General features: G+C 49.4%; 10 protein-coding genes across 10 annotated transcripts; 4 read left to right on the forward strand and 6 right to left on the reverse strand.

The window, feature by feature from the left end:
- Positions 1–228: 228 nt before the first annotated feature.
- ASPWEDRAFT_63993 (cytochrome b-c1 complex subunit 6 family protein) lies at positions 229–1,130 on the reverse strand (the record flags this gene model as incomplete). The annotated part of the gene is made up of 3 exons (XM_040838715.1): positions 717–1,130; positions 405–527; positions 229–293 (listed from the first exon to the last, which is right to left on the reverse strand). Exons 1-3 carry the CDS (start codon positions 1,027–1,029, stop codon positions 229–231), a joined length of 501 nt encoding a protein of 166 aa, XP_040694273.1. The 5' UTR covers positions 1,030–1,130.
- A 204-nt stretch (positions 1,131–1,334) lies between these two features.
- On the reverse strand, positions 1,335–3,003 carry ASPWEDRAFT_145445 (uncharacterized protein). The gene is made up of 4 exons (XM_040829485.1): positions 2,693–3,003; positions 2,524–2,619; positions 2,135–2,306; positions 1,335–2,080 (listed from the first exon to the last, which is right to left on the reverse strand). The coding sequence occupies exons 2-4, from the start codon at positions 2,532–2,534 to the stop codon at positions 1,568–1,570; spliced, it is 696 nt and encodes a 231-aa protein (XP_040694274.1). The 5' UTR covers positions 2,535–2,619; positions 2,693–3,003; the 3' UTR covers positions 1,335–1,567.
- A 1,031-nt stretch (positions 3,004–4,034) lies between these two features.
- ASPWEDRAFT_34023 (putative glycerol-3-phosphate acyltransferase Sct1) lies at positions 4,035–7,067 on the forward strand. Its single transcript, XM_040833912.1, has 4 exons — positions 4,035–4,640; positions 4,742–5,339; positions 5,399–5,667; positions 5,719–7,067. Exons 1-4 carry the CDS (start codon positions 4,467–4,469, stop codon positions 6,916–6,918), a joined length of 2,241 nt encoding a protein of 746 aa, XP_040694275.1. The 5' UTR covers positions 4,035–4,466; the 3' UTR covers positions 6,919–7,067.
- Positions 7,068–7,652: 585 nt separating this feature from the next.
- ASPWEDRAFT_22764 (undecaprenyl diphosphate synthase family protein) lies at positions 7,653–8,989 on the forward strand (the record flags this gene model as incomplete). The annotated part of the gene is made up of 2 exons (XM_040832379.1): positions 7,653–7,877; positions 7,991–8,989. The coding sequence occupies 2 exons, from the start codon at positions 7,653–7,655 to the stop codon at positions 8,987–8,989; spliced, it is 1,224 nt and encodes a 407-aa protein (XP_040694276.1).
- Positions 8,990–9,221: 232 nt separating this feature from the next.
- lys9 (saccharopine dehydrogenase (NADP+, L-glutamate-forming)) lies at positions 9,222–11,275 on the forward strand. The gene is made up of 5 exons (XM_040832309.1): positions 9,222–9,565; positions 9,634–9,920; positions 9,980–10,018; positions 10,081–10,905; positions 10,971–11,275. Exons 1-5 carry the CDS (start codon positions 9,454–9,456, stop codon positions 11,064–11,066), a joined length of 1,359 nt encoding a protein of 452 aa, XP_040694277.1. The 5' UTR covers positions 9,222–9,453; the 3' UTR covers positions 11,067–11,275.
- A 209-nt stretch (positions 11,276–11,484) lies between these two features.
- ASPWEDRAFT_47393 (AHA1 family protein) lies at positions 11,485–12,711 on the reverse strand (the record flags this gene model as incomplete). The annotated part of the gene is made up of 4 exons (XM_040836959.1): positions 11,485–11,503; positions 11,627–12,285; positions 12,351–12,433; positions 12,489–12,711. 4 exons carry the CDS (start codon positions 12,709–12,711, stop codon positions 11,485–11,487), a joined length of 984 nt encoding a protein of 327 aa, XP_040694278.1.
- Positions 12,712–13,554: 843 nt separating this feature from the next.
- Positions 13,555–17,281, reverse strand: ASPWEDRAFT_100908 (uncharacterized protein; the record flags this gene model as incomplete). The annotated part of the gene is made up of 2 exons (XM_040827342.1): positions 13,555–17,033; positions 17,125–17,281. 2 exons carry the CDS (start codon positions 17,279–17,281, stop codon positions 13,555–13,557), a joined length of 3,636 nt encoding a protein of 1,211 aa, XP_040694279.1.
- Positions 17,282–21,295: 4,014 nt separating this feature from the next.
- Positions 21,296–22,417, forward strand: fbp1 (fructose 1,6-bisphosphate 1-phosphatase; the record flags this gene model as incomplete). Its single annotated transcript, XM_040836960.1, has 2 exons — positions 21,296–21,417; positions 21,478–22,417. The coding sequence occupies 2 exons, from the start codon at positions 21,296–21,298 to the stop codon at positions 22,415–22,417; spliced, it is 1,062 nt and encodes a 353-aa protein (XP_040694280.1).
- A 436-nt stretch (positions 22,418–22,853) lies between these two features.
- On the reverse strand, positions 22,854–23,852 carry ASPWEDRAFT_22769 (zinc finger MYND domain-containing protein; the record flags this gene model as incomplete). Its single annotated transcript, XM_040832380.1, has 1 exon — positions 22,854–23,852. One exon carries the CDS (start codon positions 23,850–23,852, stop codon positions 22,854–22,856), a length of 999 nt encoding a protein of 332 aa, XP_040694281.1.
- A 240-nt stretch (positions 23,853–24,092) lies between these two features.
- Positions 24,093–27,182, reverse strand: ASPWEDRAFT_145465 (H(+)-transporting V0 sector ATPase subunit a). Its single transcript, XM_040829486.1, has 4 exons — positions 26,917–27,182; positions 26,765–26,843; positions 25,207–26,675; positions 24,093–25,148 (listed from the first exon to the last, which is right to left on the reverse strand). Exons 1-4 carry the CDS (start codon positions 27,040–27,042, stop codon positions 24,264–24,266), a joined length of 2,559 nt encoding a protein of 852 aa, XP_040694282.1. The 5' UTR covers positions 27,043–27,182; the 3' UTR covers positions 24,093–24,263.
- Between the last annotated feature and the right edge of the window lie 284 nt (positions 27,183–27,466).

A 27,466-nucleotide genomic window follows, 5' to 3' on the forward strand; every position in this document is an offset into this window, starting at 1 on the left:
ACAGGCCAATACCCCCATTTCATGTCGTAACTATTGCAATCACATTAACGGCAGGCTTGCAAGAGAGTATTGCAGCCATCGAACTTTTTTTCCTCGTCGCTCTCCCCCACAAATTCTCTTCATGTATGATCGAGATGGTCAATACGTGACGGGTCGTGTGTTTCGGGTATTCGTAATTGAACCATTGAAAGGAACGTGGCAGGATTCATTCAGCGCGATGAGAGTCATCTATTTGAGGGACTTCCAGAGCTTGGGGGCGGCACATGCGGTCGCACAGTGGGCGAGGTGGAAGACTGAAAGAGTCGGTGTTAGTCTGATCCGGGACGATATTGAATATCACACAAAGTCACGATTGGATTGGACACAAGATATCCATTTATCGCGAATAATGGGATTGCACTTACACTCCTCAACACAGTCCTCCTTGGGGCCCTTGTAGTCCTCATCTTCTTGCTGCTGGGTTACGCGCTCAACACACTCCTCGAAGTGGTGCTTGTACGGGGCGCAGTGAGCAGAGTTGGCGCACTCTATAGATTGATCAAGTCAGTGACTGTTCAATCCTAATTGAATCGAGATGCATGGCGGAATGGGTGTGTGTCAATGGGTTCGATAGTGGATGCCCGAAACGGACAAGTGGATGGCGTTCATCCGAGATATGAAGCGACAATGGAAACCCAATACTCATAAAGAATTGAATTGATGAAAAAGCGACTCACCCTCCTCCAGCTTAGGCTTGATGTCTTCGGGCTCTTCTGCCTCCTCCTCCTCCTCTTCTTCCTCCTCTTCCTCTCCTTCCTCTTCCTCAGCCTCGGCCTCGGGCTCCTCCTCAGACTCAGCAGGAGTCTCCTCAGCAGGCTCCTCAGTGCTCTCAGCGCTCTCTTCAACCTTCTCCTCAGTCGCGGCAGGCTTCTCCTCGGCCTCGGTCTCCTGGCTGCTGGGCTCCTCGACGTTCTCGGCAGGAGCCTCAGCCTGGGCCTCGGGGAAACCGAAGGAGGAGATCACGTCGGAGAAAAAATCGGTGAGACCCATTGTGAATCGTGTAAATTGGTCGATTGAGGTGACTGGAGGGCCTGGGATTCCAAAGTGTGGGGTGGCAGTGGCAGCAACGAGCAAGAGTTGACGAGGGTGGTGGTTTTACGAAGCTCTGGCTCTGCCGTCCAGGAAAATCGGAACACCCCGGCCGCCGGCGATTCAATTATCGCACACGTGATTGGTCGAGCGCTTCACGACTGCTTAACGGGGGAACCTCGAGGATATGATTTTGCAATCAACTATCTGATGCCTTTGATTTCATGTTTTTACGATTAACTGCCCTTTGGTGACTGGAATTACTTGGTTCACTTGCTGGAAGACTCGTGTGTTCTATTTTAAATCGTCTTAGTGATCGCTATTGTATGAATCATTCGCTAAATGTACATGAGAACCCTCAATTCCTCGAGCATGTCTCGAGACAAAGCAAAAAAGGGGAAGGTAAGCAACAAAAAATGAGGAGAAAAGCGACAGATAAACGAGCTGTTTGCCGATGAAGCCCGATCCTCACTTTCCGAAATTCTTCGGTAATACCGCATCAACTAGCACGGCGCAGCCTCTCCTCCAGTTCGTGAGCAACACTCTGTTGCTGAACCTCTTCATATCCCGGTGGCGGTTCTGAAGGCTCCGAACCTGTCTCTGGAGCAGCCCGCGCACGTGGTGACACAGATGGACCTTCGTTACAACTGGCACTTGGTGTGTCATTGCGTGGGCCATCATAGGCAGGCAGCTCGTCTAGATGGATGGCAGACATATCAACAGAACTTTGGCCCCGAGAACTTTCTGTGGATATTTCAACGGCTTGTTGGAGGCGTTCCTTGATACGCTCAAAATGATTGTGGAAGTCGAAAGCTCCCCCTTCCTTAAACGTCACTTTCAACTGGACAGCAGGCAACCCAGGAGGAATTCCTCCACCGGCAACCGGCTGGACGAGAGCCATCCACACATTTGGACCAAAAAATGGAGCCGAAACATGTGTATCGTGTACGTTGAGAAGTGGCGCGGAAAATGACTGGAGGTCTTTTGCTTTCTGAGAGGGAAGATAGACAACCTGATGACAACATATCAGTGAGTGATTCTTGAGCTCTGGAAAAGATCACCATACCCGCTGGTTTGTGAGGTGTATTTGACCGGCGCTGCACTGGACTGATAGAGATTCATTGCCTTTATATGAACTGAGTGGTTGCAAGGAGAAACTTGTCCTTGGCGGGGATGTATATATCAGCTGTTCATTGGGAAGACGAACGAAGGCATCGCGCTCATGAAGCATCACCCAGCTGTTCACTCATAATTAGAATTTACTTCCCACTGGATACTGATGCATCGTATAATATACATTTTGAAGAGAATCAAAGAGCATGAAGGGAAGTAAAGAAGGTGGGTTCGGAAGCAATAGATGCAAACGGAGAACCCTCCCACGTAGAACAACCTGATGCAAGATATATGTACAGCATGGAAAATCAGGGTTGAAAGGGTGGGGGGTCATCCACGTACTTGATCGACATCTTGATAGTAGTAGACACAGTATGTGAGGCGACCTGGTAGGGATATGAGGGGAATATGCTTCTTCCAACAAGACCGGTGGTGATGCTAATCAGAAAGTGATAGGATCAGCAACAGAAGGACGTAAGGACCCAATGGTGTTGATAGCTGACGGCCTTACACCCTATTGCACGAGAGGTCTGCTAGCCAAAACTGGGCTATCAGCTGCAGGAGACAAGTCGAGACTAGCTGGCGATACACAGATCAAGCACCGCCGATAATTTTAATATATCAAGCTCGAGCACAGGAGCTGTCAGGAGATCAGACCCGCTGGATGCAGTTGCTGTTATCTAGTGTCCGCGTTTAAAGGGTGCAATTTGGAGGGATTTGACCGAATGAAGGACCGGGTTCGCTGAAATCGAGCACCCAGATCAAAAAGCAAGGACAGAAACCGTCTGACGATGCAAAAGACGAATATTTCCACAATAAAAAAAAAAAAAAAAAAAAGGGCTGGACTGATACTGGCTGGACCTGGTCGTGGTGAAGCTCGTAACGAAGGATTTGAAGGGGTCTTCGCGGGGCAGCAGCACGTCAGGCGGGGGAACCAACCAAACTGGGCCATCGGGACAGACGGCAGCACCGAAGAGGATCACCACTGAAGATCATCAGTTGATAATGTTGGAGCGATGATTTATGATGATCTACGACTGTTTACTAGAGTCATAAATTAATTAGGATTTAGGATGATTGATTTCCTAAAGGCTGGAAGCAGTGTGCCTGAATGCTATGGCAAGACGGGTAAGAATGATACCATGGTGAAATTAATAGACGGCATCCAAGCATCATGATAAACAGACAGAACCAGGGGTTTTATCTTATGCCAGAGATCCTGCAGGTGCTCCCATCCCCAATAAGAACAACCCAACAGCCATGTTAGCCATGTCCATCGCCTTGGCGTGGGGGAGATGGATGGACTGTTGAAATGCATGCTGCCGTACAATATGCTGTATCAATACCATGATGCCGTCTGTGCGTCTGGTAGCAGTTGAGGTATCCGAGCCCAAATCAATAGAATGTACCCGATGTGTCCATCTTTCGACTCTGTTGTCCAAGTCAAGATCGCAGTATCGGAATGTTGAGAACGATGGGTCAGAAGATGATCAAATTATTCGAAGATCCCAAACCGATGGAGTAATACCATAACATTTGGCAAAGCAGTTCTCGCACAGACGCAACACGATCCATGGATGGGGAGAACCGGCAGCTTCAAGCTCTCTCTCTCGCTCCCGAAGAAATCAACAACTCGCCGCTCTCGCGTCATGATTGCGAATAACCATCGCTGGTGATGTCTTAAAACTGCCGTAGTAAACTGTCGATGGACAACCCATTTATATATATCTTGTAGACTGTTCTCTTCCCATTCTGACTGCGGTAAAATTGCAAAGAAGCCGGTTTTGGCCTGCAAACTTGGCCGGTTTTGTTTGGCCGGTTCTAGAAGCGTCGCCGCAAAACCGGCGGAAAACCGTCCTTCCAACGGCTGCTGCAGGTTGCCCCCACCAAAAAATATTACATGACATTGATGCTCTCCTTCACATGTTCCCTTTCTCCCGACCGGTCCTGTCTGTATCAGTGACGACCTTCTCAGTTTGACTTGACCCGGTCTATTCGAGCTTACGGTCACTATTCCACGTGGTGAGTAGCTACAGTACATCCATTCTCAGAGAACCGGTCTTTTGGACTAATCTTAATGTTGTTTTGGAACAATAGTGCTCAGAGTGGCCCATGTCCCGTTCAATCGCAACGCGTGCTTTCCTACTTTATTAGAACACAAAATCTATCTGACTATCCTTGCCCTTGATTCGGTTGCATCTTCCATCGGTCGGTGACCATTGGGTCATCCACGACACCAAGACTGAGAGTATACCGACTTAGGAGTCCGCTTTCCCTACGACATCATGGGTGCAAAACAGCCAAAGATCCCTCCCCTTATCGGGTGGCTATATGACCTTGTCTTATGGTCATTCTCCGTGCTTATTGATCTTTTCTTCCGCGAGGTACACCCGCGCGGTTCTTGGAAAATTCCTCGACGGGGTCCGGTCATTATTGTCGCAGCTCCTCATGCGAATCAGGTATGGATGAGAATTTTTTGCTTGTCCCTGTGCTGCATAACGGCGGGTGGGGCTAATCCCATTATTGAAGATCATTTACTCACCGTCACTTCTGTTCATAGTTTGTCGATTCATTAGTCCTTATGCGTGTTATGCGCGGCGAAGCGCACCGTCGCATTTCATGGCTCATTGCGGAAAAGTCATTCAAGCGCAAGTTCATCGGATTGTTGGCACGGGGAATCGGTACTGTGCCGGTGGCCAGGGCTATGGATAATATGAAATCTGGTGTTGGAACAATCTATCTACCGGACCCGGTCAACCAACCTACCCTGATACGGGGAGTCGGCACCAACTTCGAAGGACCTGAATACGAAAAAGAAGGAATAATTGCTCTCCCCAAAATCAATGGAACATCGCACAATGCAGCCATTGCTGAAATTCACGGCCCGGAGGAATTGATCCTAAAGAAGCCGTTCAAAGCCAAGGATCCACTTTACCAGCTTACCGGAAGGAAGGACATCACCGATGATGGGAAGTTTACGGGAGACGCATATGATAGGGACACACCCAGTTTCAAGGGCTCTAAATTCAAGGTCTCCCCTCATGTGGATCAAACGGCTGTGTACGAAGCGGTATTTAGCAGACTCAATGCTGGCGGGTGTGTTGGTATCTTCCCAGAAGGTGGTAGCCATGATCGTTCCGATCTGCTTCCTCTCAAAGGTATTGCCCCATTTGTTGCACTGTTTGGCCCGCTTTTACTCTTACTAACTCGTTTGTAGCTGGTGTGGCTTTGATGGCTCTTGGTACATTGGCTGATAATCCAGACTGTGGCCTGAAAATCGTGCCATGCGGAATGAACTACTTCCATGCTCACAAGTTTCGATCAAGGGCCGTGATTGAATTTGGAACTCCTTTTGAAGTGCCCAGGGAACTGGTGGATCAGTATAAACGCGGAGAACGACGAGAGGCTGTCGGCGCATTGCTGGACATCATATATCAGAGTCTGGTTGCTGTTACTGTGACCAGCCCAGACTACGAGACCCTAATGGTTCGTGCTATGCGCTTTTCAAGCAAAGTTAAAATGACTAACCAGATTTAGGTTATCCAAGCCGCGCGTCGTCTCTATAACACCAAAGGAAAGAAACTCCCGCTCCCAATGGTAGTTGAGCTCAACCGTCGCCTTGTTAAAGGCTATACACACTTCAAGGATGATCCCCGAGTTGTACATCTCCGAAAGTCCATCGTGGGATATAACAAGCAGCTACGCCTCTTAGGTATCCGAGATCACCAAGTGGATTACGCGACATTCACCTTCATCCAGGTCATCGCTACTTTGATTTATCGATTGGTTAAAATGGCTCTTCTCACAATTGGAGTTTTGCCAGGTCTGCTTCTATTCGCACCTGTCTTCATCGCAACCAAATCTATCTCGATCAAGAAATCAAGGGAAGCATTGGCAGCCTCCACGGTGAAGCTGCAAGGGCGCGATGTTATGGCAACGTGGAAGCTCCTCGTTGCCCTTGCATTTGCCCCTGCAGTCTATGCATTTTACACGGCAGTTTTCACTTACTGGACGTACCGCAACCGTATTGAAGGACTTGTTCCAAACTGGGTGCCGCTTTGGATTATTGTGCCCCTTGGCATGGGCTTGTTCCCGACCATTACCTTTGCGGCCCTTCGGTTTGGCGAAATCGGCATGGATATTCTGAAATCCCTGAGACCCCTTGTGTTATCACTGAATCCTTCTTCGGCAAACAGCCTGGTCAGGCTTCGCCAGAAGCGCGCCACACTTGCACAACAAGTCACTGATGCTATCAATACCCTGGGCCCAGAGTTGTTCCCTGACTTTGACGCTGCACGTATTGTTACAGATCCTTTCCGTGAAGTCAGCCGCCCGTCGGGTGATACGTCACTACCCGAGATCAGAAGGTCTACCACGAATTTCGGAGAGGGATCTGCTTCTCAAGAGCCGCTTCCGCGCAACGAGTCGTTCCACAATCTTGCCAATATTGGCTTCTTCTCCACGCGACCTCCAAGTCGCAGCCGCAGCCACAGCCGTAGTAGCTCGTTTGACGGACGACCTGGCTCGTCAGGATTTGGCTCGTTGGGACATCAACTGAAGCCGCTGAGCCAGTTGAACTCCAAAGATGGCCTGGAAGAAGTCAGCTCGAAGATCCGTGATGCCATGAGAGAACGTGGCGAACGTCGCCGCAGACGAAGCGAAGATAGTAGTAGCTGGGATATGGCCAGCTCTGGCACGAGAACACCGTCCAGTGATGGACACAGAAAAGACATTTAACCAAGTATAATCGAATACCCCGACCCTTTCTAACCGTTTTCCCCGTATTATAGCGGCGGTGTTTGGCGTTGCATTATTGTACTCAAGTCCATTTATTTCTATGTTTATTTAAATAATAAAATAAAAACCTGTGTTATAATTCTTTTCCCTAATTTCATGTCAAAGAGTAAATGCCTGTATCCGCCATGTATTTTTGCGGCTGCCAAGCCTTGCCATTCCATACCAAAGTTACACGTGGGCCAGCCATACCGTCGGACGAAATAAGTACATCATCGCCATCTCGTCGTCGCAACTCTCGACCCACTAGTTCTGGGGCTACCTGGCTTTATATTTATCATCTCATCCTCTCTGTCCTCTCAGACCACTTTGTCGATCAATTGCATCGGTGTTTCACGCCTCCCAAGCTTGTCTGCAGCGGACACTGCCCTATCACAGCCAGAATTAGAACCTATGCCGAGGTGACAAGGAAGAGAAAAAACGACAAAAACGGTGTAGCCTGATGGACATAGCCTTGCCAGACACCTTCATTGCCTTTCATCTCTAATCCGCCAGCTGGCCATTATCTTGATTGAAAACAGCAAACTTGATAACTAACCTGTTGATCCGGATTGAGCTCACATTCGACCCCTGCTGCCTCCTTAACACGAATCCTCCTCCTTCCCTTCATCCCCCTACGATCGATATTACCGGATCAAAAAACGGTCTGAGCTACTTATCATCTACAACCGAACATCATGGCTACGTCTATGCACTTATCTCGACTCCGGAAATGGTTCCTTGCATCGCCTCCGATCGAATTCGCTCTCTCGAACCTTCGCGAGCTGCTGGTTGGGGCGCTTCGGCAGGGCCCCGTTCCACAACATGTTGCATTCGTAATGGACGGTAATCGGAGATTTGCCAGGACGCATGGTATTGAGACGGTGGAGGGCCATAATTTGGGGTTTGAGTCTCTGGCACGGGTAAGATTTCCCCTCCCAGACACCCCCTAAGCTACAAAAAAGCGGAGTGATTTGGATTCGCGTTATTTCGTTGGCACGGCATTTCAGGACGCTGACAGTCTATGGTTCTTTAGGTCCTTGAAGTTTGCTACAAAAGCGGAGTAAAAGTGGTCACCATCTATGCCTTCAGTATTGAGAACTTTAAGCGTTCGAAATTCGAGGTGGACGCTCTGATGGAAATGGCCAAGGTTAAGCTATCCCAGATGGCGCAGCATGGAGACCTTCTCGACCGTTATGGAGCCAAGGTTCGCGTGTTGGGTCGACTCGACTTGCTCAAGCAGGATGTTCTTGATGCAGTTAATCGGTCAGTGGACATGACGAGTCGTAACGGTGACCGAGTGTTGAACATATGTTTCCCGTATACATCGCGGGATGAAATTACAAGTGCCGTCCGAGATACTGTTGCCGACTACAGCACGCCTCTCGAATCAACCCGCTCATCGTCTAATACGCCACGAACACCGTTTTCAGAGTCTCATATCGCTCTCAACATCCGAGCCCAGTCAAACAACACAAAATCGCAAGATACTCACAGTGATGCCGAATCAGTTTCGGGGTCTTCGAGCCACGGTGATGACGGGGCTAGCAAGAATAGCCCAAACAAGGTCTATGAGTCAGGTTCTTCCTTCTCTTCCTCTACAACCCTTCACCTTGGTGGGCATCCCGATGCCCATTCTGGAAAATCTTCGCCCCCGGAAAATAATGCCGATACGGAAAAGCCGGTTTTCGTTTCACCAGAAACAATCACTCGCCAAACATTAGAAGATCACTTGTTCACCAAAGATAATCCGCCTCTGGATCTGCTCATCCGTACGTCTGCGGTGGAACGTCTAAGTGATTTTATGCTCTGGCAATGTCATGAGAACACGGAGATTGTTTTCTTGGATGTTCTGTGGCCTGAATTCGATCTGTGGCATTTCCTCCCAGTTCTCCTGGGATGGCAGAGACGGATCTCAAAGTCGATGAAGAACCCCGACGCCGAGGGAAATTTTGCTGGTGACACCCCCGAATCTGGGGAAGATGAAGCAGACGGAACGATGCTTCATCAGTACGCAAAGCCCAAAGCATTGTAAATCAACTTATACGTGATATCTCGATACTGTCCTGTCTTTATGATTTCGACCTAGCATAGAGCAGTGGGGGAGTTTTTGGAGTTTGCTTCCGCAACTGACTTGATATCCTCTTTTATTTTCTTTACAATTATCTTTCCACGTGCATTTTGCCATGTATATTAATCTATCTTTGCATTTATTCCAATAATGAAAGCGATATTATGCATTCATCAGGCTCCGATACCGCCCGTCGATCGGGCGGGTGCGACTCACGTGACGCTGACTCACCACACAGTGCGGCGGGGAAGGCTACGTCGAGGGGGTCGAATGGAGATAAAGTCTTGCTTTGGAAATTAACACATCTTCTTGGGGAGTTTAGTCTTCATATATCGTCACAATGGTCAATCAAATTGCTGGTTCCAAGGTCCTTCTGCTGGGCTCTGGCTTCGGTATGATCTATACCCCCCTCTGATGCCGTCAGGGCGATGAGAGTCTTGCCCCGCATTCGGCGTGTTTTTTGTTCGCTGACCTTGTTTCGTGTAGTCACCAAGCCTACTGTTGAGGTTCTCAGCAAGGCTGATGTTGAGGTTACTGTTGGTAAGTGCCAATTGGCTTCCTGTAGTCACCTCAAAGGTGCATATAGGCTAATATCGAGTGCATTATAGCCTGCAGAACTCTGCAGAGTGCCGAGAAGCTTTGCGAGGGCTTCAAGAACACCAAGGCCATTTCTCTCGACGTCAGTGATGATGCCGCTCTCGACAAGGCCCTCGAGCAGGTCGACTTGGTCATCTCCTTGATCCCCTACACCTACCATGCCCTTGTCATCAAGGGTGCTATCCGTACCAAGAAGCATGTCGTCACCACCTCTTACGTCTCTCCTGCCATGGAGGAGCTGAACGAGGAGTGCAAGAAGGCCGGTATCACCGTCATGAACGAGATTGGTTTGGACCCTGTATGTCTGGCGGGATTTAATGAAGTGTTTGGATTTTGGTTACTAACATCTTGTGTTAGGGTATTGACCACTTGTACGCCGTCAAGACCATCTCCGAGGTACATTATCCCCTCTCAATATAATGCTGTTAGAGCAAGAGTATGCTGACTGCGTTTGATAGGTTCACGCCGAGGGTGGAAAGATCACCTCTTTCCTCTCCTACTGTGGTGGTCTCCCTGCCCCCGAGTGCTCCGACAACCCTCTGGGTTACAAGTTCTCCTGGTCTAGCCGTGGTGTGCTCCTCGCCCTCCGCAACGCTGCCAAGTTCTACAAGGACGGCAAGGAATTCAGCGTTGCCGGCCCCGACCTCATGGCCACTGCCCAGCCTTACTACATCTACCCTGGCTTCGCCTTCGTCGCCTACCCCAACCGTGACTCTTGCCCCTTCCGCGAACGCTACGAGATCCCCGAGGCTCAGACTGTCGTCCGTGGTACCCTCCGTTACCAGGGCTTCCCCGAGATGATCAAGGTCCTGGTCGATATCGGCTTCCTCAGCGACGAGGCTCAGGACTGCTTCAACTCCCCCATCGCCTGGAAGGAGGCCACCCAGAAGGTTCTGGGCGCCACCTCGTCCAGCGAGAAGGACCTCGAGTGGGCCATCTCCTCCAAGCACACTTTCGCCAACAACGAGGAGCGCAACCGCATCCTCGGCGGTCTCCGCTGGATCGGTCTCTTCTCCGACGAGCAGACCATCCCTCGCGGCAACCCCCTCGACACCCTCTGCGCTACCCTCGAGAAGAAGATGCAGTACGCCCCCCACGAGCGTGACTTGGTCATGCTGCAGCACAAGTTCGAGATCGAGCACAAGAACGGTGACAAGGAGACCCGTACCAGCACCCTCTGCGACTTCGGTGTCCCCGGTGGTTACTCCGCCATGGCCAAGTTGGTCGGTGTCCCCTGTGGTGTTGCCGTGAAGTTGGTCCTTGACGGCACAATCAACAAGAAGGTGGGTTGCTTGCAGAAGCTCCTGTTATATCTATTGTCAAGAGTCAAACTAACATTATATCCTAGGGTGTTCTTGCCCCCATGACCATGGACATTTGCGGTCCCCTTCTCAAGACCCTCAAGGAGGACTACGACATTGAGATGATCGAGAAGACCATTTAGATTTGTCTTTTAAAAAATTTAAATCTAGTTACGAAGGAAGAATGTAACGAACAAAAAAGTTCAGGAATATAAATAGTTTAGAGAGCATCATTTCTATCATCCAAAACGTAGTCATTTCATGCTGTTCATTTCAGGGTACTGTAAGCCCGAAGGGATACTAAGCTTTCTTTCTTTACATATCTTGCTTTCATCATAGGAATTTCTCTATCGTGGAATCGTAGAACCATATCCGTAACCATGAGGTGATAAGGCTGAGCAAAACGAATGGGATGAACCAAGTGACCGTTCTCGAAACAGAAAGACAGTCCATATCTAAATTCAGGCGTCAATTTTCCAGGACACATTGGTGAAGACAGGAACTTCACTGGTCGAACCCAAAGGTTTCAAGCATCAAGTTTCCAAAGTGTTGTGCATACGATTAGAGAATAGTGCCAAAACTACACCGACAAAAGGAATCAAGAAAAACATCAGTAACTGTATCCAAGAAAATAACGCATGGGATCTGGAAGGATAATAATGTGAGGAAGCAATTAGCTATTAAGCAAGACAAGGCAACATACCCGAAAGTTTGCTTGATGCTGCGGACATAGTACACGTCCCAGTTCTGTTTGGTGACATCTTCCTGGCCAACGGGGACGCCAGTCCAGGTCACGCGCATCTGGGTGACACCGTCGACATCATTCTGGTCAAATTTGATTTCAAGTGTGCTGAAGTGACCCTCGGGCCACTGGGCCAGGCGCCACTTCTGCACGATGAGGGTGGGAGCCTCGAGCTTCACGAACTCTCCAGAGACATTGCCATCGAAGACGGAGAACTTTCCACCGACCTGAGCGCCGTCGAACTGACGAGGAGCTGCCCGGGTGAAGGCCGCGATACGCTGCGGGTCGGTGAAGGTGTTGTAAAGTTCCTCAGCAGTAGTACGGAACTCATCAGATCCGTTCACAGTGGTGGTATTGACAGCAACCTTATTGGCTGTGGTGGTGGTGGTGGTCTTAGGGGCAGCCTCCTCCTTCTTAACGGTCTGTGGGTGAACTGTGGCGGCAGCAAAGCCGCTGGATGGGTTGACGCCAGGGGCATGCTGGAGGTCCTTTCCGTGCTCAGTGATCAAAGCCGGAGCAAGCTTGGCCAACTCCTGACGGAGCTGAGGAACAAGCTTGGACCGGACAAGATCCTTCACAGCCTGCTTAGAAGGCGAATCGGCGTGGTTTTCGATCTCGAACTATTACCCCGAGGAGACCATCAGCCAGAGTTCACCATTTTACGGGAGTATCTAAGGGAACATACAACGTACTCATCTTCCTCCGTGTCGTGGGCGACCTCGGGGATAGTGATGGTACCACTAACAGACTCTTCGTCCTTGGTCTTACCTGGCGACGGTCTTAGTAGTGCCTCTCTATAATGAAACACCGACCGCTCACAAACCTTGGTATTCTAGCTGCACCTTGACATCAAACAATGTGATGACCTTGTTCTTTCTCTGGCTGACGTCTACATCGCCATCCATTGTCAGTAGGCTATCAATCTTTGCTGTGGCACCATTCTCCTCCGCGGTCAGAACACAGAGGTTCTGCTTCAGATAGTCCTTGGCCCAGCCAGAGGCATCTTTATTAACCCAGTGCCAGTTGTTGGGGTTGTGGAGGACCATGATGACAGGCGGTAGCTAAGAGCTTGCTGTTTTGAGCTCTACGGAATGGGCGGGAAGAAAGAACTTCTTTCAACTTTCAATTTAGGTTCTGTTGTCAAGGACGTCAAATTAGCACATGTTCATCCTTGGTAATGCATTTTGTGAAGTTGGTGAAAGCCAATTGCTTATAATAAAGCATTTTCAGAGATCGCGGGTAGCGTTCCCGGACCTGAGCTAATCAGCAACAAGGATGGATCGATGATCCTCCTTCTCTGACTGGTGCCAGCTAGATAATCTCATCATATGAAAGGCTGTTCATGTCCAGTCGCGGGGCAATTGCATTGCCCACACTTAACCAGGACACGGTGGGGTGGAAGGAAAAAAAATGTGTCTCGAAATATGAACAGAAAAAAATAGACTTACAGTGACAAAAAGCAGATCCTGAATCAAGGATGCTGGAGATGAAGCAAATCAACCACGTTCGCTGCTGCAGGGGGAGGAGAAGCAGGAAGGAAAGTACCGTTGGGGAGGAGGAAGGGTTATTAATGCGTGGTTTGGGTTCTCCTCGGGGCAGATGAAGGAAAGGAAAAAAGTCGAGCAAAAGAGCCGGAAGGAAACCTCTAGAAGGCGTGGTGCGCACGTGACTTAGCCCCCCTTTACCAGCCCCAGTTATTATCACCATAAGCGATGGAAGAATTATGGAGAACACGGTCATGGATAAAACATTTTTAATTGAATCGAATTGAAATTGTTGCTTCATGCGATCAGGTAATATATAACGAACGAATATGGGTATCATCGATCACAAAAGAATCAGAAAATATCGCATCATTAACACATCGCACATCACGACGTAGTATCCTACTAGGCCTGCTCCAACTGCTCCAGGTCCTCCCAGCCATCCTCGGAGATGAGCTGCTCCTTTATAGCCTCTCGTAGATCCAGAATCTGTCCACCCAGAGCTTCAGTCCACTGGCATTCGACCGTAGCAACCTTGTCTTTCAGGTCAATCGTCAGGGCTCGCTCTTCGTCCGCACGAGACTCTTGCATCTCTCGAGAAACAGCATCCTTTGCCTCGCCTTGACGGATCCGTTCAGCCTCCATGAGCTTGCAATTGGCCCTCATGACAGCAGACTTCACTTCGTGTAAGAGGCAAAGCAGATTTGTCTGCGACTCAATGTATTGATAACTGGACTTCTCTGCATGCGAGAGCAACGTGTAGAGATACTGCAGTGGATGGCGGTGGTAGCTCGGGTTCTCCTCGTACTCGTTGGCCGGAATCTGAATCCCAGAGCCACCAAGGCCCTTTGGGATCTCCTGTATCAATGTAAGGAGCCCTGGGGCAATGTCCCAAAAGGCAGACAGCTGTATCTCCACACCTCGAACCACATTCTTCTCGATGACGTCCATGAAGGACTCGAGACGAGCGAGAGCATTTGTTTCATACTGAACGCGGCGGTCGAGAGCATCCTGAAAAAAGAATGCGTTTGTCTCTCGGACTTTGTCCTCATTTGGCTTCTGCTTATAAGGCAACATAACAACCGCTTTGTACTTTTCGTCGCGGTCGCTCACGAGATCGTACATTTCCCGGTGTAATTGCTCTCGGGCCTCAAACAACCACTTGAGCTGTGTGAGCTTTTCCAGAAGTTCCGGCTTTTCGTCACCTTCCTCTTGGGTCTGGTCAGGGGTTTCATGCCGTGCGTCGTCGAACAACCTGCTGCTGAGCTCATCAATGCACGCAGTAGCCCTGGAAATTCGATCCGTAAGGATTGCATGAATTGGCTTCATCACGGATTCCTGATAGGTATCCAGCTCTTGCTTTGCCAGCCCCCTTTCAAGCTTGTTTTCTTCGACAATCAGTGCCGCCTCCGCTTCTGCGGCTTCCGCAAAGGTAATACTACCCTCATGGATTTGATTCTGGATATTGGCTTTGAACTGCTGACGACCCTCTTTGACTCTTTCTTGGTGGCCCTGCGATAGACTATCCACCTGCAATTTATGATCTTGCCGCGTAGCTTTAATCTCGGAAAGGTCACTGATTGACCGAACTAACGTTCGATATGAAACAAGGTCTGGGTGACTGTTATTAACAGCAGGATAGTGTCGAGGGTAAGGCGGTGGAAGAGTAATAAGCCGTGAGATGTCCATTTTCGGGGGCTCTCTGGACCATCCCAGGTTACAATAGCCTGTTGTGGTTGGGGGAGGAGGCAAAGCAGGCTCCTCATGCCACCCGACCTTTTCAGGAGGGTATTCGTCAGGGCCATAAGCAGCATATTGGCCTGTCGATTTCATACCATGGCTCGCCTCCTCGGCGGTGAAAGAAGCTTGCCCTTGACCCAATTGCATAGCTTCGCGAGGCAAGCCCATATATTTCGACTCTCGTTTCGACCGGTGCACCTTCCGCTCACCTCCATCGCTGCTCGAACCAGTCCTCGACTCCCACCAGCGACTCGGCGCACGACCTCTCGAACTCATTTCATCGTTGCTCATACTAAGGCTTGCTATCGGAGACAGGCTTGGCTTGTAGTTACTCCACCAGGCAGACTCGGGTCGACTCTGAGGAATTCTTAGCATGGGAGCTCCCCCAGATATCTTTCTACCGAGAGAAGGCGGTGTTGACTGGATAGCTTCAGGCTCGGGCATCGGCTTCGACGGTGCCTCGAATAAACTACGACGCACGTCTTCCACGTCGAAGGAGCCTGAATCCCAAGCACCTGCATAACGTTCACGTCTTATTTGAGACTCCGTGACGACAAAATCGGCAAACAGTCTGAGAGCCTCTGCCTCGGTGACAGCCCTAGCCTCTTTTTCCACGAAGGATTTGTGTCTCTGTATAGCGTCTTGAACAAAACTGCTGTCCTGGTTGACAACAGAGTCCAGCGAAGACCGCTGTTTTGTCGGATCGCGATGAGGCGAGAGTGGAGATACCGTAGAAAGAGCTTCGTTGGGCAGATGTAGAATATGTGACACAGGGCGATCTTCTCCCCGGGCGAGACGAGAAGACGGCCTTCCGTCCTGTGCAGAATTTAGCGGAGGCGTTGGAAGCGCTTTCGGAGGCAGCACCTGTGACACCTCTTTGGCAAGCGCTGGAGAAGGCTGCTTCCCATCCGGTGAAAATGGCGGTGTTTGAGCAAATCCACGTGCTTGGGCCATGGGGCTTGGTTCCGCTTTAGGCGTCGAGAAAGAAGATCGACTTGAAAAAAGGCCGTTGGAAGAAGCTCTGGACCTAGATGTATGTTGTTGCCCATCCGATCCAAAGCTGTTATTGCTTCGGGGTGTGTGTCTAGTTGACGTTTGGTGTCGAGAGTTGTCGGGATTGTCATTCGAGTCGGCGAGTACGAGGTTCGATGGTCTCACCTGGTCCATTGCTTCGGCCCAAGGATTGCTGGTAGAGACGGCACTGAGTTCCTCACCTCCTTGGCCTTGTCTATTCCTGCGCTCAATTCTTCTTTCACGAATACCTTTGGCGCTAGGGTCTCGGACAGCTGGACTCCGGAAGAGGTTCCCCCCACCCGCAGATCTGAGAGACTCGCCTGAGTCCAACCCACGAAGAGATAAGGCTACTTCTGTCGTGTCAATGGTCAAAGGTGCTTTGTTCTTTCTCTGTCGACTCTCTGTTTCAGTAGAGCTTTCATCCACCCAGCCAGCTGGCGTTGGTGGAATGCTATCCAGGCCTGTTCCTAAGACAGGAGGGGGCCGCGTTCTTGTCCGAGCCGAAACCTGTGCATTACGTACGGAAGACTCCGGCGAACCATTTACACTATGCGACCTTGTAGTGCTAGGGGGTGGTCCGGGAGGTGGAGGTGGAAGTGGCATGCCTGGCTCCCAGTTGCGTGTTTGACTTGTGGCTCTCGATGATGAGCCCGGGTTACTCACTATAGGCCCTGCAGAAACAGCCCTTCTTGATCCCGGAGCACGAGTGAAATCATCAGCGACCAAGTGATTTTGGCTGTTTGATAACGGTTGTCGACCATCTTGCGAAACCATTATTTCCGGCCTCGGCCTTACTCCAGATGAAGATTGTTCAGAATATCCGTCTGTTCGGTTGTGAGACGACGATCTCGAGGACGGCATTCCTTGTGGTCGAGGTGGGGGGGGCGGTGGTAGTGACATTTGCCTATTATGGCCTGCATCGACCATCGAGAGCGGGCGAGTACGAGGAATTGGTTGCTGTCGATATTCTACCGCAGGCTCGACGCTAACATGCCGTCTTCCTTGATGGTAAGAGGGCACCGCACTTGGGGATGTCGAACCTATTCTCGAGGAACCCGGGGTTGTAGAATCTCTCTGCTGCTGCTGGCTTGGGGATGAATATGGCGGTGGGGGCGGTGATAAGGATACCTCTATAAAAGCTACGTTAGCTCCCGAAATAGACGCGAATAATACAATAGCTCGAGGCATTGAAGAAAAGAAAATGCGCCAACAGTAACTGACCTGAGTGTGACCCATGTTGCGGCGGTCGTGAAATCATTCGAACCATGTTATTTGACTGCGGATGGTGATACGCATTCTGTCCACTGCTCGGTGATGCACCGCTGACCGGACCCCAATCCCGAGGGTTGTAGGGGACATTGTACTGTCTAGAAGCCATGGGCGATGATCCTAACGCTGCACCTCCGGGGGAAGGGACACAGGGCGACTGGCCCAGTGTGAAGGGACTCGAAAGCGACGTGGTTGAAAGAGGCGTCGAGGCGTAACCTCCACCAAGCACAACTCCAAGTCCCTGGTACTGATGGCCGCTCAAGGAAGTCGTCAATGGAGGTGGCTGTACAGCATGCTCTCGACGACCAGGGGACGGTTGATTACTGATACTAGCTGGAGGAGTCGGCCAGCCAGGACGGTGATGGGTACTCAACGGCGGCTCGTCGCCAGCATTACTCGAAGACACCCAGCTACAACCGCTAACAATCAGTGACCCGTGGTTCTGTGAGTAGATAGGGCTGAAGGGGGGATGAAAATCAAAGTGTGGAGGGGGCTGCGCACCTATTCATACTGGCGGATATGTTAAGAGGTGACAGGGCATGAGGCCATGGCGAAAGCCGCGCGCAGCAGTGATCAGGAGCAAAACAGACACCTCGAGCCTACCAGACGCGAGAGGATTTCGAGGGGAGAATGAAAGCGCTGAAGATTTCTATTCTTTGCAACGCCCTAGTTCAGCCAGCCGCGGAGTAAGCGTGTGTACCAGAAGGAGAAATTGACCGTTCGACAAGCATCACTCGCCAGATCCACTGATTGTCTGATGGGAGACGAGATAAAAATGGAACACCAAAGCTGGCAGGCTGGGACCGTCAGTCGGGATGGGAACAAAGTCTGCAGAGTCACGAAGGGGTGTCTTCCACTTTCTGGGTGAAAGCTGCCCCCAAAATGCAACCTTTCCATGCTCATCACAGCCGGCGTGGTGTCGGCGCTTAAGGGCTCACGTTCTCGCTCTGTTAGAGGCCCATGACCCCCTGGCAGCCCCGCGCTCAAGGGCCGCGCTAGAGCCATCATCACAAGCGGGCTTTGCCAACATGAGGCATGATAGTCAAGATTGCCCGTGGTCAAACTCAGGCGTGCAGTAGGAGAAACATAGTGGAATGTTCCGTTGGATTGGCATTGGTTGGCAACAGTGGGCATCAACTGGACCACTAGGATACGAATGCTAGGAGGATCTAACGACAAGGAGCTACACCAGGATGTTATGGAAAAAGTAAAAAAAGGACAATGAAATGCTATTTTGGGTATATAAGCTCAGACTACTGCACTCTAAAAACCACACGGCTGGAGGCAAATTATTGCGTTGTTCATCCAGGCTGCGCTGCAGCCGTCTTGCGACCGAGGGATATTAAATGAGAGCAATTTCCTAAAGATAACTTGAGAGACGTTAGTATTAAATCATCCAACGTAATGTAATGAAAAATAATTGAGAAGACATGTCAGATAAGTGCCCTGTCACAGGCAGTGGTCATCAAGTTTAAATATTTATGTTGACCGTCGTGATTATAATAAAAGTAAATCATCATTGTAGGGGAGGGTTAAGCAAAAGGTGGATAAAACTCACTCTTACAGTTATCGAGAGATCGAAAAATTCTACAAAACGATCGTTGTTGGTGTCACATGTGGCGAACCCTGCAGAAACCCAATTAGCATCAAGCTTTATCGGGCATAGCATATGTAAACAAGATATTCTGACTGATCAGTCATGACAGTTTGTCGTCCTGGCCAGCAGAAGCCGACTTGGACATATGCTTGTCTTTTGTGTATGTCAAATCATCATTGGAAGGAAGGAGAACTGAGATTGGGCGCTCACATACACTGTGGTATTGCTGAATTCGCCATGTTGTGTTAATGGAATACGTCCATTACCTGCAAGCATGTCAGTAAACATGCAATAAACCCCGATCAAATATGAAGTTTGAGAGGTGTGAGTCAGAAAAGCATGAATGGTTAAAAAAGGATGTTGTCTGCATCGAAAACTCGAATAAGACTCGTCATCTAGGTAATCATCATTGTGGAAGGGGGGAGGATGTGGTTGAACTGGGGTGGTAATCACCTTTTGGATGGTGTACGAATGTGAATTTCCATAGAATTGGATTTGTGATGAATAACTACTGTTCGAGATGATTAGAATCAAATCAAATAAATTATGGATGCAATTGTGTTCCAGAAGCTAGATCTCAGTGGGCGAGGTTTTCTAGGCCTGCCGCAAAAAAGGCATATCCATCAAGACCGAACGTTTTTGTCTAAACGTCGTCGGAGCCCAGTGCCGCTTCATCTTTGAAATAGAAATGTGTCGGGTATAGGACTGAATATTCGAAATGCTTACCATTTTGAGAAAGGTGATCATGTTGGTCGAGACGAAGAGAAAAACCTGGTTCAAATTCTTGATACGAGTCAGTAAACATGTTTGCAAAGAAACTGAAGTCGTATAGCCGCGATAAACGTGAAGTTCAAGATCAGATTTAGCCATTTGATATCGTCAAAGACTCGAAAGCCTCAGTCGGTAATTTCCAGCGTATATAATACGAAGAGCATCATTTGAACAGGGGGACGAGAAAGAAAGTGTTTTACTCACAGTTGATAATTGTATGTCTCGTGTAGACCTGTGGAGAGAGAAAGTAACTGTAGAGTCAGTCCTAAGATGAAGGGTTAGCTTCATTCTGGCAAACAAATGTGTGATAACATCAGGAATGATGACAATCATATCAGACTGACGTGCAAAACCTAAGTTTCATACCCTGGAGGGGTCAAAGACTCTAGTTTGTAAAATGGTTGTAGGTAACATCATGAAGGGTAGTGTGAGGGAGGGGGTTCCTCGACAGGACTTACCAAAATATCCTGTAGATGAGCACATCGTCAGTGAAGCCATCAAGACACACCAGATGCATGAGCAAATATTCTACAATTCATTGCGAGATTTGAAACCCAAAACATGACAGGGAATCATCCACGACAATTCTTTGTGGGAGATGGAAAAGCGAGAAGAAAATAATCTGCGTCGAACTTTTTCTAGCTCACCCCATCGGAGCTAAAATTTACCGAAGAAACTAGCCTCGTTTCGTTAGTCGTCGCTGTCCGATTAGTCATTGGATCTGGCTGAGGTAAGCACCTCTCAGACGGATCAGCTGATCAGGAAAAAAACCGGCTGCTGATCAGTGGAGGAATTACTTTGAGCCGCCCGCATGACCGGCCAGAAATAGAGTCGACGATAACCTCGTTGAGGCAGACCGGGCGAGACTCTAATAGTTTGACGATAATTATCAAGACCAGCAAATTCCGCATGTCTGGTGACCGGCAGGAATCCACTATTTAGTGAAATATGGGTACCGATGGGCATTGATATGAGGTGATGAAGTGTTCAATATTGGAAGGAGGCTTTTTTTGACAGCTCGAATTACAGGACAGTACAGGGGATGATCCTGATAAGAGTTCGTATTAACTAACTGAATATGCCATGTGTCAGACATCAAGCATACCTATTGCCTATAAACTACATACAAATGCAAATAAATATAGATCTCCACGGATCTCTATTCTTCTATACAAATCCCTGCGGACAATTCCGGGCTGGTCGGACAGAGAAGAGGAAAAACCGGGGACTTACCTGATGCGGTCTAGGGCGGGGTCCGGCGGGGCTGGTATTGGTAATGACGAAACCCCGTGACTGCGACTCCCACGGGGAAGGCAATTGCGTCAAGACCAGAAATGTCCTGTTTGCTCCATCCAGACTGACGTTGGGCTTACCCACCGGCAAAAGAATTATTACAATCCTGCTCCTTTTCTGCTCGTTTCTTGTTCTGGCTGCTGATCTAGGCATGGTAGTGTTGGCAGGCTCGACATAAAGGAAGCTCTGTTCTCGCCTGCATGCTTCTCACCCCCCCCCCTGCTCACTTATCATCTTCTGCATTTCAACCCGAAAGACCCCCTCCTATATTCTACCGTTAATACCTAACCGCTCTTACCTACCTTCTTCCCTTAGTCTTCGGGATCTCCTCATTTCCCCGGTGAACCGAGGCTGCTCTCTCATTGCTATAAATTGTACAACTAGCTCTTTTTTGAATCTTTGCTCCTCCTTGTCCTTCTCATCTCCTAGCTCAACCCTTTTTCATCAACCCTTTCAATCACTATGGCTGCAAACGGATCCGCTCCTCCTGTTGGACAGGAGAACATCAACACTGACATTATCACCCTCACAAGATTCCTCACAGAGGAGCAGAACAAGGTCCCAGAGGCCACTGGTGACTTCACGTCTGTCGACCTCAGAACTTTCCGGATGAGCACTTTGCTAACCTAAACCCCTGTTTGTAGACTCCTGTGCCACTCCCTCCAATTCGCTTTCAAATCCATCGCCTACTACATTCGTCGTGCCTCGTTGATCAACCTGACCGGATTGGCAGGTTCCTCAAACACTACCGGTGATGATCAGAAGAAGCTCGATGTTATTGGAAATGATATCTTCATCTCTGCCATGAAGGGCTCTGGAAAGTGCCGCATTCTTGTCTCCGAGGAAGAGGAGGATGTCATCTTGTTCAACGAGAACCCTAACGCCCGTTATGCCGTTGTCTGTGACCCTATCGACGGTTCATCCAACCTTGACGCAGGCGTTTCGGTTGGTACTATCTTCGGTATTTTCAAGCTCCCCGATGAGGTCTTGGGCCCCAACAAGACTGTCTCTGAAAAGGATCTGCTCCGCCCCGGAACTGAGATGGTTGCTTCTGGATTCACCATGTACGGTGCCTCTGCACAGCTTGTTATCACCATGCGTGATGGTGATGTCAACGGATTCACCATGGAAAACTCGCTGGGCGAGTTCATCCTGACCCACCCCAACATGAAACTTCCCCACGAGCGAGCCATCTACTCTGTCAACGAGGGTAACAGCTCATACTGGGAGGACTGGACCAACGCCTACTTCGACTCGCTCAAGCACCCCGAAGAGGGCAAGAAGCCCTACAGCGCCCGTTACATTGGTAGCATGGTGGCTGATGCCTACCGAACCCTTCTCTACGGTGGTATTTTCGCCTACCCCTCCGACTCAAAGAGCGTGAAGGGCAAGCTCCGTATCCTGTACGAGTGTGCGCCCATGGCCATGCTCTTCGAAAACGCCGGTGGCTTGGCCGTCAACTCCCAGATGGAGCGCCTCTTGGAAGTTGTGCCCGAACACATCCACGACAAGAGCGGTGTCTACCTTGGCTCCAAGGGCGAAGTGCAGAAGGTCATCGACATGTACAACAAGCACAAGAAATAAATCAATACACTCGCCTGCTTGGAAATTTATCAAAATTTCTTATCCTTGGGAGATTGTTAAAAAGGTGTCTGGACTTGCCTGGATGGAGTTTGGGTTTCACCACGAAATGAATGAATTCTCTGTACTTAAAATTTAAATATATTTATTAAATGAACAAATTCAACCTGAACGCATTGTTAAAGCTGGGATTAATCTATCTAGTGAGATCCACTCATTAGCCCCATCTAATCGAGATGCATGGAATCTACCCACCTGGGTGCTGTCCACTTACTTAACCACTCCTGGTGTAGTACGTATTTCTATTTCAATCCAACTAAACAAATACATCGGCGAATGAAACGTAACTATCTAGTGTCAAGCCTTGCAAAGTCCAGCGCCATACCTTTCAGAATAAAGTACGGAATCAAACTCCAGAGTCAGCCTCTTAAACTCCTCCCTAAGTCCTTGCCCTAATCACATCAATCGCTCCAGGCGTCTCAACCCATGAGCTATAAGACCGCTCCAGTATAAGCTGCATCTCCTCTGGTGTCCCCATAGAATACATTCCCGGCAGTACATCCAAGTTATCCCCTGGCTCCAACAAGGCAGGCCAGAAATACTTGTTTCCCTTGTCGATGTTCTGGTACAGAACGTCCACCTGTCCTTTCAGCTTGCTGATAATGTCTCTGTGATCCTTGCGTTCTATGATAGCCCTACTGTTCGCGATAATCGAGCTTCGTAGCTGAGTAGGGGACACCGCCTTGCCCGTGGCTGCTGCATCCTGCAACGCCGTCAAATCCAACAGTAATCTGATTTTCACCAGCATGACGCCAACAATCTGACTAGTGCCACCGAATCTCTCATTCAGGTAATCGACTGGCTCGAATACATCCGCGTTCTTGACGTCAAGGAACGGCAGGTCCATATTGCCCCAGTCATAGTCACCTTCGTTCCCGGTGGTATTGTACCATTTAATGAAATCATAGCACTCCTGGTCCATACCCAGCCGCAACATCACCCCAGGCACCATGTCACGCACACCTAGGTTGTCGCTGCGACATAGCCGAAGCATGTCCATAAGATGCTCCAATTGCGTCTTTACCGAGTCGTACGTATTGACGTTGCGAAAGGCGTGAACGAATCCAATCCGTGCTCGCATGTAGTCTCGTGTTCCCATCATGCCCCAGAAATGCCCAACAGCAGTGTTGAATGGGTCGGCGGGCGTGAATATGTCACCGGGGGTGTTTCGAAGGGTCTCCTCTTCGGTGTCGAGAGCTTTCTTCTTCCTCCCGATGTTGCTGCAGGCGTACTTGTGGGCGGGGTAATCGGTCACTTGGTGATCCTGGCTGCAATAGAGCATGACTTTGCAACGGGCACATCGTAGAAGGTTCTCTGTTTTGTCGCAGATGCCGCAGTGAGGGGCCAATCCATGGCCACCTGTCGTCGTTGTCGACATGATGAAGGGATTCTGGAGAGCAAACTTTGACTTGATCTTCCAGGACTTGAACTGATGATAGTTAAGGGGTTTTTAGAAAGTAAAGAGTCCCGGGAAGGAAAACAAACAGAAGACAAAGATGAAGACGGAGCTGTTCAGCCCTAGCCCTGGGCCCTAAGCCCCAGAAGCTATTAATTGAAAGCAAACTACTAATAGATCTATCTGGCATGGCGAAGCCAATCTACGAGGAATACAAATTATCGTAAATGTAATATATATTTCTAGAGTTCTAGCAGTACACTGACGGATGACAAAAGGAATCACAGGACACAATAATTCCTCGAATTCAATTGACTCCCTCTGGGATGTAAGACTATGAATCCAAAAAGAAAAGAAAATGAAAAAAGCTAAAAGGAATGGCAAAAATCCAGATCAGTCAACTGGATCCTCTTCAAGAAGGGTCTTGAAGCTAAATGCTTCGAAGGGTATTCCTTCACCCATGAAATGCTTGCTCATGGATTCAACCCAATGCAAACGGAGAGAGTGCAACATGGCACTAGTACCTTCCATGACACACAGAATGGCAATTGTCAATGTGAACCAAAGGTAAAAGGTAGCGACAATCATGATGACACGGGTGGTGGGCGATTCCTGCTCGAAAGCACCACCGAGTGTCATATCCCAAAGCACAATGGAGAGCTGCTGGTGAGCCAGAGAGAGGGCCCAGAGACGAAGGTAGGAGGCAGTGTGGGAAATAGAGTTGAGACAGAATTCAATGGTGTGGATAACCTGGTGAATCATGATCTCGGAGAAATCGAATTCCTCGTGCTCTTCCTCGCCAAGGTCCTGTGCAATCATAGCAACACCCTCGCCATCGCTGGCCATGCTTTCGCGGGCATGGCCATCCACGTCATCATCCAGAGCGCTCACTCGGGAGTGCTCTCCAAGGCCTCGGTATCCAAGAGCGCGGGCACGGTTGTGCTCCCAGCGAAGGTAGAAAGGCTTGAAGAAGAGCATCAATGGCACTTGGGCGACAGCAAGAAGCAGAAGAATAACTTGGACGGTTGATTGACCCGAATACAGTTCCTCCTCGACTGTACCTGGAGAAAGGAACATAAAGATCAACATGTTCAGGAGACCAGGAGGCGATTGACCCCTGGCCGCCCAGTCGACCGACCATTTGTAGACGATGGTGAGGACGAGGTAACCAAAGATTGACTGGAAGAAGATCATTCCGGGAATGAAATTTCCGATAATATCAACCTTGGATTTAAAGTGCCGAGCATTGACATATTGCAACCAAAGAGCATACGTCATCTGTAAGCAGTCAGTCCCCATCCTTTTGTTAATAAACGAAGGGCAATAAGTTACGTACGTGACACCAACCCAACACAATACTCATTTTCATCTTCATGCTGTTGCTGAAAAGCAGAGAATTCTCGGCCTCGTGCCAGTTCCAGTCCAAACCAAACGGAAAGCGATAGCCAGATTTCAACGAAGCCTCAACAGCTTGGCCTTTCTCGATGTTATCGGGCCAAGACCACTGACTTGGGAAGATGGTGATCGACTTGGAGAAGATATCGTTGTAGATAAAACCGGTGTACATAGAAAAGAGACCCATCATCAACATGATGTAACGACCATAGAATGCCATGTAAGTCAGCTCGTCCAGCTTGGTCTTCTGCAGCTTTCTCTCCCAGAAGATCATCGCGCAGGCAGCCATTGTCATCAAAGCACCATGTCCAAGGTCACCAAACATCACGGCAAAGAGGAAGGGGAAAGTAACGACGGTATACAGACCGGGGTTAACCTCGGAGTACTTAGGAATACCATAGGCGTTAACAATGGTCTGGAAAGCTTCGGTGAACTTGTTCGTCCTGACGAAAGTCGGAGGGGTCTTGTTAGTTTTGATCTGGTTGACAATGGTAGGCACAGATAGGCCGGCACGATCATTAACATCTTGCAGGGTCGACTTGATCAATGGGAGCGAATTGGTCGGGCACCATGCTTCGGCGATGAGGGTTTTCCGCGCTTGGTCGTATGAGAATCGATTCAGCGTATCGTAAACGGCCTTTTCCTTCTTGACAATGATCATCCAAGCCGCAAGGGAGCGGGCAATCTGGCCAAGCTCAGCATCGAGAGTGTTCTTGGTGTTCCGCAACACATTGCCGACGTCACCCAGACGGGTGTTGACTTCATGGATCTGGTCCCGTCTCAGTTCACTGTTCTCATCGACACCATACAAAGAAGCACCGAGAGACTCGGAGATCTTTCTGATCTTGGCAATAATGCTCTTTCCGTGCGCAAAAATCACAAAGACATTCTTGTGGGACTCCTCGTTGGTAGTCGGGTCGATGATGGGCTCGGGAATTTCGGATTGGTTCATGTAAAGGTTACCACGCAGAGTTCTCCAGAGGATACGCTCGAAAGCCCCGATCCGATCCCGCGGAATCACACCAGCCACAAATCCAATGTTCATTTCAAGGAAGGTCTGCTGGCCTTGAGCATCGCCGTTCTGGCCTCGGTTGGTCTGCTGCTCAACATCCCGGAGCAGAGGCGCTTCATCATTGTCGAACGATTGGCGGATCTCCTCGGTGTGGGTATGGGCCCGGTCGAAGAAACCACCGGTTTCCCTCAGCACCCAGCGCCATTCCGTAAGCTCGACTTCGCGTTTCTTCAGGGTCTCGTAGCTATCGTTCAGGGAGGCAATTCGCTGTTCCAAGCTCTCGCTTCGCTCGGCAAGCTCATCGATCTCCGACGCCATGGGGGCAGCAAGCGTATCGGAAAACTCGGCGGAGGATCTCATCGGGATGGCAGCTTTGTCCATCTGGGAATGAAAGTAGCCTGTCGTAAGTGAAACCAATTAGCCTCGATCCTCCCACCCCAACAATCAACAATCATTGATCACATAGGTAAAAAAAAAAGTCACATACGCAGCTGTCTCTCCACATTATCCAAACGACGAATCTCCTTGGTGAAAGTCCGTTGGAAGGCATTGGTATCCGGGTTAAGCTATCAAGACTAGCTGTCAGTTCTGCTTATCTCAAGCCCAAGCGGGGGAGTGAAAGAAAGAATATCAACATACATCTCTGAACTGGACCTGACCAAGTTCACCCAAAGCACTAACGACCTCTCTTCCAATCTCATTCGCGATATAGAGCTGGGTCAAGCTCATATCCGACGAGCGGAAGAAAGTGTCCTTCGGAGCCATGGTGAGGTTTCTTCCACCTGGGGACGTAAAATGCGCACCAGCGCCAAAAGAAACAAAAAAAAAAATCAGGGCTCGCTGATTACAGCAGAATCAGTACCAATAACCAGACAGAAAAGAACCTTGCCTGATCAGAGGCTCTGGATGTTCGCTTCTCCAGGAGGCGGATGCAACCAAGCAGGGGCGGAGAGCCGCGTGGCCGGTTCCCGGTCACGTGACGACACGTGACATGCTACAAAGTGCGTCATAAGAAACATTCCCACGACAAACTGTTGATTGCAACGGTTTAAATATATGCTATTATAGTGGATTTATAGATAGAATCTTCGAGTTTATGGTAGTCTGTGTAGTTAATTCTTTCACTGGTGGGTGTCGATAACCATAGTACTATCCTCGACCAGCAGACAGTTCTATATATTTGCAGCCC

Source organism: Aspergillus wentii, assembly GCF_001890725.1.
Source record: "Aspergillus wentii DTO 134E9 unplaced genomic scaffold ASPWEscaffold_1, whole genome shotgun sequence".
NCBI lineage: Eukaryota > Fungi > Ascomycota > Eurotiomycetes > Eurotiales > Aspergillaceae > Aspergillus > Aspergillus wentii.